This window comes from Alligator sinensis, unplaced genomic scaffold, assembly GCF_000455745.1.
Source record: "Alligator sinensis unplaced genomic scaffold, ASM45574v1 scaffold74_2, whole genome shotgun sequence".
In the NCBI taxonomy this organism is placed as follows: Eukaryota; Metazoa; Chordata; order Crocodylia; family Alligatoridae; genus Alligator; species Alligator sinensis.
The window spans coordinates 1,785,717-1,796,526 of NW_005841931.1; the positions used below are offsets into that span (position 1 = coordinate 1,785,717).

Here is a 10,810-nt window from a genome sequence, read left to right on the forward strand (position 1 = left end):
CAACACAAAGAAGAGTTATGTAAAGCCAAACAATTTTAAAAAGTACTTCCCCCTGGCCCTTCAGTGTTATTTTTGTCAGAAAAGAGAGATATTTCCCTTGGCATGGCCACCAGCAATACCCTCCAGAATATACATTGGAAAGAAAGACAATTCCTTTCTACATGTAAAAAAAGATGGTAATCCAAAATCTCAGAACTAAACAACACAAAGAAGAGTTATGTAAAGCCAAACAATTTTAAAAAGTACTTCCCCCTGGCCCTTCAGTGTTATTTTTGTCAGAAAAGAGAGATATTTCCCTTGGCATGGCCACCAGCAATACCCTCCAGAATATACATTGGAAAGAAAGACAATTCCTTTCTACATGTAAAAAAAGATGGTAATCCAAAATCTCAGAACTAAACTGGGGTACAGGGTTGCACTGCTATGAGCCGTAGATCAATCTAAACACACCTAAAGGCCCACCTTCTCCCCCATGCCCCACTGTGATCCCTGTCATCCCAAGAGCAACTTGCTGCAGGTACCATCAGTATGCCAAATCAACTGGGCAAAAGTATGTGGGAGGTTGTTCTCCACAATCACTCCTCGGCTCTGGAACTCCCTCCCTCCTGAGACTTGTCAACCGGGACATCTTTTTGGAAGTGCTGCCAAGACCTTTCTGTTAAGGCAAGCATTCAGCAAACAAAACTAGGCCAACAGTTGTTTTATTTTGTTAGTTTGTTTTATTTATTCTAGCAGCCCTTTAAGTAAAGTTTCTCTTACTGTAAGCTGCCCTGAGCCTTTGTTGGGAAGGGTGGCACATAAAATCATATAAATAAAATCAATACATAAATGAACATTTCATACCCATCATTAGTAGTTAATACTCCTGCCTCCTCCCAACCCCGCCTCCCCACACACAAACATAAGAAATGAAGCAATGGTGCCTTACCCGCAAACAGGTCCATATTCCTTTATCAGCTGTGTGTGCTTTTCCCAAAAGCCCTGAAAAAAAAATTATACACATCATCATCAGTATTTGGCATTGCCAGGACATTCAAGATCATAAAATTCAGCATTTCCAGTATCAACCATATCTACTAACCCTCTTAAACCTCAATTCATGTTAGTATCTCAGAATTTTAGCTTTTTCTTTTGGAAGAAAGGAAATTTCTAGCAATTATGGTTGTAGAAAACATCTGATAGGCTCAAAAAAAGCAAATAAAAGAATAGAGCTTCATAATTTTAAGGCTATTTCATCCATGGGGGGGGGGGGCTGACAATTTTTATATGTTTGTGATCAGAAAGACGGACAATGAAGAAATTAATCAAGAGTAGGTACAAAACTTGCTCTACACAGAAGAGAAACAAAGGCGTGTGTAGACAAAACAGGGGCCCTAAATTGAAGTGGTGGGTTTTAAAAAACACCGCTTCAATTTAGGGATGATTAAATCCCTGTGTCATGCACACACCCCGCTGACTTACCTGCCAGGGAGGGAGGGCAAGCTGTTGGCGGGCAGAGCAGTCCCTGGGCTGCGGGAGGGGCTGGTGCTTCCCTCCATGGCAGCTGCAGCCCCCACCCCAGGCGGCACCTGCCCGCAGGCACCCAGCTCGGGCGGTCCCAGGAGGCAACACAGCCACAGAGGGAGGCACCAGGCCCCCGCACAGCTCAGGCAAGCAGGCAGGCTCCAAGGGTGGGGCGGGGGAGATCAGGCTGTCCGTTTTTCGTGGGTGGAGCTGCTTTCCCCAGCTGCTGCCAGGCTGCCTGCAGAGCCATGGAGCTGCACGGAACCCGGTGCTTCGCTCCACGGTTGTAGGGGCATGCAAACACCAACACCATTAAAGCAGTGCAAAAGCATCTACCCCACTTTAAAAAAAAGTGTCATGTGCACACACCTAAAGGAAGCAAAATGTATGAAAAAAAATAAAACTTTAACCTACTAAAAAAAAAATTCTGCTTGGTTTGAATTTTTACATGAGGCAGTCACTTGAGATAAACCAGGGAAAAAATAACTGCTTTATTTTGACAGACTTTTAGAATTTTTTTACTATTTGTGTTTCACTCTAGTAATTGAAGAAAATTGGTACCCTTTTAAAATGAAGAAATCTGTCACTGTACTAAATTGTTTCTGTCCTATACACATACAACTTAAATTTGCCGAGAGGAGACACGTACAGTATATCCCAACAGTGAATAAATAAAGATCTCTTCTTTTACTATGACAAAACCATAACAGTCAGACTATCATACAGTACTGCATTTGTAACCTGGGGGATGAAACAAGTTTAACGTGGTTAGTTTGCATTTCTTCTAACCCATAAGCAAAACTGCCACCCACTTCCACAGTGGTTTCTCCATTTCTCAACAAAGATTATCTAGCAAAGTGGTGTATGAATGTTCTATATTGACTTAATTACTTTTACAATATACTACAGAACATTAGCTAAAACAATATGAAGTATTATAAATAATTAAAATTAAACTATAGCTAGTATAAATAGCCAAAAGACACTGCAATGCAGTAACTGTACTTTTTGTTGCTTTTTCTACCTAGTTAAAAAAAATCTGGTAAGTGGTAATGGATCTCCCATTTATCACTGCAAACTGGTGAGCTATTTTCTATTGTATATAAAAGAAGTTTTAGGGGTTTTATTCTTAAAGTAAAATACTTTTTTAACACCATGGGTTTTTAAACATGGCTTTATTGGGGGTTTTTTATTAGTTTGAGACTAGTTCTTCTCATTTGTTTTATAATTATCTAACATTAGAAAGATAAAATGAAAATGGCTTTGGATATTACAAAAGAAGATGAGAGGGGATAAAATGCAGAAAGGCAAAATTTAGGCTTAATATTTCAAAAAGGGAGCTCTATTGACATGTAAGCTGATTTCCAAAGTAAATGGGGGAAAGCCCTTTTAAAAACTAGAAGGGGCAAAACATTATTAATAGGAACAATCCTGCATCATTGAGAATACAGAGCACATGACCCAAAAGACATTTTTATATTCTGTGGGTGAAATCAATGGCATGTCAATTAACATCAATGGAAGGCTGTCACCAACTGCAATGAATATAACCATTTCATCCTTCTTAAAATACTGCACTCTGCCTTCAATGACTGGTATAAAGGAAACACTAGGTCTATTTCTCCCTTGCCTCGGCACATTTAAACCTATGCAAAGTGGTTCAGATTGCATAAAGCAGACAGTGTATATCAGTCAGTCTCAGAGACTCTAAGCAGCCAAACACAATTAAAAAAAAATATATAGCAGTTTTGAGTCCAAGCAACATAAGACAGATCCCAATGGAACCAGTGATTCTCCGACGCCAAGTGCTAAAGTGTAAAATTCTACTAACTGTGTACAAGGTAAAACAACCACATGAAGTGAAAGGCAGTGCAGAATCAAAACCATAATCTAGTCTCACCAAAACAATTATAAGGTGTACCCAAAAATAGATTGACATTTTTTTAATAGATGAATTAAATATAGATGTGGAAGCTTTGTTCTGGAACACAGATGCTCACACACATACACAATTGCTGTACTACACAATCAGTTACATTCTGGTGAGAAATCAGGATACTCACATTTACAAGCCCATCTTTTAAAATAAACGGGGGGGAAAAAAGACAACTTTCAAGAAAGCAAGTTTCTTCAAAACATTTTGATGTCATATATCTTGACTTCAAAAAAGCCTTCGATCTGGTTTCCCATAATCACCTCTTGGAGAAACTGGCCAGTTGTCGCCTTGGGTCCTCCACGATCCACTGGCTGGAAAATTGGCTCCGTGGTCGGACCCAGAGGGTAGTAATTGATGGAAGTCACTCATTGTGGTGTCCTGTGACCAGTGGGGTCCCCCAAGGCTCTGTCCTTGGACCCATACTGTTCAACATCTTCATTAATGATGTGGACGCTGGAGTCAGAAGCAGACTGGCCAAGTTCGCCGATGACACCAAACTTTGGGGCAAAGCATCCACACTAGAAGACAGGTGGGTGATCCAGGCTGACCTGGACAGGCTCAGCAAGTGGGCGGACGAGAATCTAATGGTGTTCAACACCAATAAATGCAAGGCTCTCCACCTTGGGAAGAAAAACCCACAGCATCCTTATAGGCTCGGCAGTGCTATGTTGGCTAGCACTATGGAAGAAAGAGACTTGGGGGTCATCATTAACCACAAGATGAACATGAGCCTGCAGTGCGATGCTGCGGCTAGTAAAGCGACCAAAACGCTGGCTTGGATCCATAGATGCTTCTCAAGCAAATCCCGGGACATCATTCTCCCCTTGCACTCGGCCTTAGTGAGGCCGCAGCTGGAGTACTGTGTCCAGTTTTGGGCTCCACAATTCAAAAAGGATGTGGAGAAGCTTGAGAGAGTCCAGAGAAGAGCCACGCGCATGATCAGAGGTCAGGGAAGCAGACCCTATGATGACAGGCTGAGAGCCCTGGGGCTCTTTAGCCTGGAAAAGCGCAGGCTCAGGGGTGATCTGATGGCCACCTATAAGTTTATCAGGGGTGACCACCAGTATCTGGGGGAACGTTTGTTCACCAGAGCGCCCCAAGGGATGACGACTAGGTCGAATGGTCATAAACTACTACAAGACCGTTTCAGGCTGGACATAAGGAAGAATTTCTTTACTGTCCGAGCCCCCAAGGTCTGGAACAGCCTGCCACCGGAGGTGGTTCAAACGCCTTCATTGAACACCTTCAAGAGCAAACTGGATGCTTATCTTGCTGGGATCCTATGACCCCAGCTGACTTCCTGCCCTTTGGGCGGGGGGCTGGACTCGATGATCTTCCGAGGTCCCTTCCAGCCCTGATGTCTATGAAATTAACATATCTTATTGATACTCAAGAATAGAGGGGAGTAAATCAGAATACATTCTTAATCATAAACCTTGATCACAGAATAATCCAGTGCTTTTGGAGAGATTCACCTGAGCTTTGTTCTGGCTTCTGCCGATATAAACCAAGGCATTGACTCCTCAGTTGTATAAATCCTTCTGTCTAGAAGAGGCTGTGATAATGTAAAAGTTGGCTGCAACCTCCTGGCCACTCGTGCAAAAGGCCACAGAGAAAGTGCTGGCTGGGTCATCAAGGGATGACCATGACCCAGCCAGAGCCACCACCAGCAGGGCTCCAAGGAGCATAACTGCCATCAAATGGCTATTACAGAAACACGGTCTTCTTCCCCTTACTGCCTAAAGCACATTGAATTCTGCAAGGGAAGGGAGGTGCCATTTACAACTTCTTTGAACCACCAGAGGTAAATCTCCCCTTGGAGTACTATTGTAGATTTACCTACACTGCTACCTACAAGAACATTCTGTACATATACGGTAACTGATCATCCATAAAAGCATCCTATAAAATCAGCTGTTTTACAGGCAGAGAATCTGAAACACTAGAGCTACCATTTGGAAGCTGGTAACCGTGAGCTTGTACAAAGATTCAAGGAGACACATATTAACTTCTGAAGAACTGCACGTGGCTACAGAGCTGCAGGTTGGCCACCCCTGCACTAGAGGCTGTACAGTATGTCAGTCGCAAAGCCAAGATATGAACTCATGTTTCTACCTTCCATAAGCTCAGTGAACTACATATTGTTATAGATCCAGTTTTAGAGATACTGGGGTAGAAGGAAAACAGAACCACTGTAGGTTTCCAGGAATCCCTACAGGAAATGCAAAGCAAAGTATGGCATTTTTAGGTGCTGGCCCTAGCCTCCCCTACCCCAACCAGGGTAACTTGCCACGTGCCAGACTGAGTGCAGGGGTGTTCCCTGGGGATAATTAGCAGCAGCCCCTTGAGTCTATCACTATCTAAAACAGTGGTGTCTCATTGTTTAAAAAAAAGTCAGTCAGTTATGTTTTTAAAGTTAGAAAAGTCATTTCAGCTGGGTCACAACTAGAAGCTTAAGAAAGAGTTTTTAAATTAAATTTGACCCTTATAATTTGCTACCAAGCCCAATAATGGCTCATTATCAAAGAAATGAACACATGCATTGAAGGAGTCTTTTTTTTTCCTTCAACAACGCATATTTTGCAGCATCTGGCACAGCACAGCAAAGGAAGCTTAAGTAAGTTAGCAGCCCAATACCCAGAATATTTTTGTTTATCTGGCTTGTGGCTATTTTCCTGCAGGATGCTTGCATTCTCCCCCTGCTCTAATTGTAGGTTATTAAATATATCTGTGTACCAAACAACTCTTCAGAGAGGTCAAAACCTGCTCTCAGGAATACAGGTGCAACACCTCACAAGGCAAACTGGACTCACATGTGTCAATGAGAGCAGAATACTGACACCAGAAACTACTTTGAGCCATTTAATGCCAAGATTAGAGGCTCTGTTGCCCATAAATCAGAGAGGTTCAGCAAGGACACTGTTGACTCAAGTATCTATTTTTAAAATAGATCCCCCCACTCCAAGAAAGCTCTTCCACAATTCCCTCCTCACTACTAATATTCCACTACTAATTCTCCATACTCCCAAAAGACCTGTGTTGAGAGTCACCTTCTCTCTGTCCAGAGTCAATAAAGTCAATGTTTTCAGAAATAGCCGCTAGTGTCAAAGGTGCCGAAACCTCCTGAGGACCGAACTATGTGGTAACTGAGGTGACGCATCAGTCAAGGACCATTAAATGAGCAGTATTTTCTAATTTAAGAACGAAGAAATGGGTAGGTAAAAAAAACCCCCCAAAAAACCTCTCTTCGGTGAACAGTGTCATACTGACCAGACAGTACACAGAAGGTCCCTAACCACAGAACATATGAAACATGCAGCACCAGAGGCAACTTCCTTGAGCTACCTTGCCCACGTCTCAGTTTTAAATTACTGAGCTAAACTGCTTTATAAAACAATCCACCAGCTAAAAGGACACAAAAACGTCACCTGCCCAAGGTAAATCAGATGGCTTAAAGAATTGCTAATAGTAAGTGCCTTCTAAGAGGATCTTGCGATTAGGATGCTGACTTGAGACTCAGGAGATCTGCATTTAGTTCCTTGGTCTGCTACAGTCTTCCCTTGCGACCTTGGGCAAATCACTTTGCCATATGTACTTGAATTCTCCCACTTCAAAGTGGTGCTAATTAAAGCACTCCCTATTGTCCAGGGCCATGTGAGGGTATCTTACAGATTGTGAGTTGCTCAGATACTGTAAGTGCTGGAGTGGCATACAAATTTCTGATGTAAAATAGGTCAGCTGGTGCAAACTCCAACTCAATTATTTAAGACCAAAACAACCGTTTGAAGGCTGTGGATGATCCACGAGGAGTAAGACAGTGGAACAAGACTGGATTTCATGCCCAATCAAACGTCGGCTTGAGAATGCCAGTTGTGACGTTATCCAATGCCAACACCTGTTCATAAGGAACTGGGCTAATGTTCCTAACTCAATTCACCCAGGCTATAAGAAAGGTCACAACTAAGATAGTTTGGACTCAAACCTCTGACCTAGAAACCAAAAAACTTGGCTTCCTGTCATCCCATGTGCTGTTCAGGCCCTCAGTCACATGGGTATTCTGCTCCACAATGACATTCTTAACTGAACTTTTTTTTTTTTTTTTTTTTTTTTTTTAAGTGCATGCATGAGAGAGAAAACACCCATATATTCCTTTACATCAAATAACAACAAGTCATAGCATTTATAATTAGAATTTTTAAAATGGAGTCTAAGGGAATAAAGTACCCAAATTTGACTGAAATCCATTTCCCTAGGGTGCTTTAAAAATCCCAGGCATAAATGACCTAATGCCCAAATTACCAGTTATGTTTCAAAAGATGAACTAACAACACTTAATTAAAATAGCCTTGGCAGCAGGCTGGAGTTCACTTTTAAGATATGACCCCTGGATGGTGAACCAGCCTGAGAAATAATAATTCCAGAGGAAACACTAGGAGGCCAGCAGACAGGAAAGGCAGGGAAAGAACAGCATGAAGTTGTATCCAGCCCCTTTCTAAGCCATGTACATAGTTTGTTTTCTTTGATCATCATTCCTAATAGCTGTCCTCTGTGTGTAATTTAGTTTAATTTATGTGTGCGCCTTTTCAGATTTTAAAAAACATATATAGACCTTCTAGATTTATTAAAAGCAGGCTTCTTACCCTTTATAGTTATTAAGAGAGGTTAGCGTGATGTAATTAAGTTAATCCTCATTTGTAAAGGCTAATTAACTGAATGCTAATTGAATCTGCATATGAAAATTAGGACAATGTGTTCTCATTACACAATTTTTTAAAAATTACCTGAACTAAATACCAGGCAAATTGTAAATTTTTTTTTCCTTTTTAGATCTTTATAAAGAACTTAAGGAGGACAGTTCTTTTTTTCCATAATACTCCCTTTTCCACATTACATTAATATTAATCTTTGATCTTCCTGAGCAAAGAACTAACTAGTCATAATCCTGAGCAGCTTCTATGCACCCACCATTTTGAGAGGACGCATTATATCCTTTGATGCACACGCTTGTCTCATGGAAGAAACAGCCCTTTTTGCTGGGGCAGTGAACATTAGTATTCTTCTTTAAGGCAAAATCAAAATCAATATTACCCAATGGTTTAGGCGGTCTAAGAGGGCTCAGCCAATATCCAATTTTTTAACCCAAGAGCCCAAGCATGTCACTTGTACAATACAGCCAACTCAAAGCTAGATATGACAATTTAACTGTACACTAGACTTTCACCCCAAGATAACTGTGTTCAAAGTCAGAGGGGGAAAGGAGTCTATGGTCATTCTAGTCTCTCTAGGTAGCTCGGTTACAAAACCAAGACCCGGTTTAGAACAACTGGCAGACTGCCGATCCTCTAGATCACTCGACAACTGTCGATCCTCTGGATCATGGTGTATGCACAAGAAGTCTATGCAACCATCACACCAAAACCTTCAGTGTGTATGCCTAGGCAAAAGTATGGAGGAGTGGAGGTTGCCCTAAACCTACCATCCCCACTTTAGACCACTGAGATAGGGTGCAAAGCAGGCCAAGTCCAGACATTCACTGCCTCAATGGTTGTAGCTTCTGCCAGAGAGCAACAGATTATTGCTGCTGCTGACTGCCTAATGCCTCAGTGAGGGCACCTTTCTGTCAGGGTGATGTCCCTTAGTCTTTCTCCAACCACTGAGTACTCACAAGGCAGTGAGGGCAAGGGTTTTGAGAGACCTATACTTTCCTTACTCTGGAGGTAGCAAAATTGTGGTATTTTATAGGAACTACCCCGCCATGAGTAACCCACTATGTTGCCACCTAGCCCTCCAGTCGGATGCAGCTTACAGTCACGCCCAGGACCATTGAGAGGTCTAGAGAATAACAGGGTTTCCATGAGAAAAATAACAAAAACCTATCATATTAACTTACAAGCTGAATTTCCCCATTAAGCTGACTAAGGGCTTGTCTAATATGCTGAGAACGTGAGAAAAGGGAAACTAAGGTCATCCCAGCAAGTACAGAACTTGTAGTCTGAACTCTAGAATATGAAAGGTTTGGGAACAAATGTTGAAGGGGAACATTAATTATAAACATGGAGGTAAATAGAAAAAAGAGGGATAAAGATACCATATGGATTTATCAAAGATAGACCAAGCCAAACTAACCCAATATCTATCTTTGACATTTTCTAGACAAGGGAGTAGATCCAAACCATATGGACTTCAGTAAAGTATCTGATACAATGCTCTCTGGAAAATTATTAGACAGGCTACAAAGGATGAGGAATAGTACAAATATTATAAAGGTAGGTAAGGAACTGATTGCAGGGAAATGATAAAATATCATGAAAGTGAAATTCTCAGGCTGAAAGGAGGTTACTAGGGGATATCACCAAGGGCAGGTCTTGGGACAGATCTTTTTCAACCTTTTATTAGTGACCTGGGCACCAAAAGTAGAGTCATGCTAGCAAAATTTGCTGATGACATGGGAGGCCTTGTCAAAGCAAAGAAGGATCAGAATATCATACAAAAAGAACTGGAGGACACCGAGAATTGGAACACTGTTTTCTTGCATACCACATGCCCCCAAATAAGCTATAAGCCTTGTTTTGGGAAGGCAGAATGAAGACAAAATAGATTTTTTTTCCATTGTCATGCTCAGCCAAAAACTAGTTCTAATCCCCTCACACCCACTGCTACATTGGCATCAGCTTTTGGTTGCTTAGCCAAAAGCTACTGCCAATTCAGCAGTGGCTGTGAAAAGGTTAAAACCATGATGCTAAACAATGCACTCTGCCCCTCCACTCCCTAGCTAGGAGAGAAGGACAGTCTCAACCCCCATTACAGCATCCCTATGGTTCAATTCTGGCACAGAAAACAGCATTTCCACTTCAGACGCACATCTCAATTTGGGAGGGCTGATTCTGGGAGGAAAGGTACGTGTAGTAATTCTTCCCTAGCCCCACAACCACCGTAGTTTTATATGGCAAGCAGGGATCCAAAGCACAGAATTCAGCAGCTGGAGGGCCAGAGAAAAGTTAACCTGGATCCTGGTCTGCTCCACATGGCTGGAAGCTTGAACCCCAATGCATCCCATGTGCAGCAGCTGCCCATGCCATTGTGGTGTGCTTGCTGCAGACTGGTCACCCCTGCTACACAGGACTGCTCTCTACAGACACATCAGAGGTATAAACACCAGAGACGGAATAAAAATCTTTAAGCTAAGAAGACAATACTGGCACAAGAAGAGATAAACAAATCAACTTAGAGAAGCCAGAAATAAATTTCTAACCATCAAAGTAGGGAGGTTCTGATAGAAGTAATGAAGGCAAGAGACTTAACTAGCCTCAAAATGGAGCTTGATAATTTATGGAAGGGGTAATATGACATGATTCCCTCCCTGGGACACTC

At 41.9% G+C, this 10,810-nt stretch overlaps 1 protein-coding gene across 1 annotated transcript in view; it reads right to left on the bottom strand.

The window, feature by feature from the left end:
- The window catches only part of TBXAS1 (thromboxane A synthase 1), a 390,857-nt gene that overhangs the window by 250,042 nt on the left and 130,005 nt on the right, over positions 1 to 10,810 (bottom strand). The window contains exon 4 of the mRNA XM_025198922.1: positions 929 to 981. Coding sequence (XP_025054707.1) covers positions 929 to 981 — 53 coding nt within the window. The remainder of the gene's footprint in view (positions 1 to 928; positions 982 to 10,810) is intronic.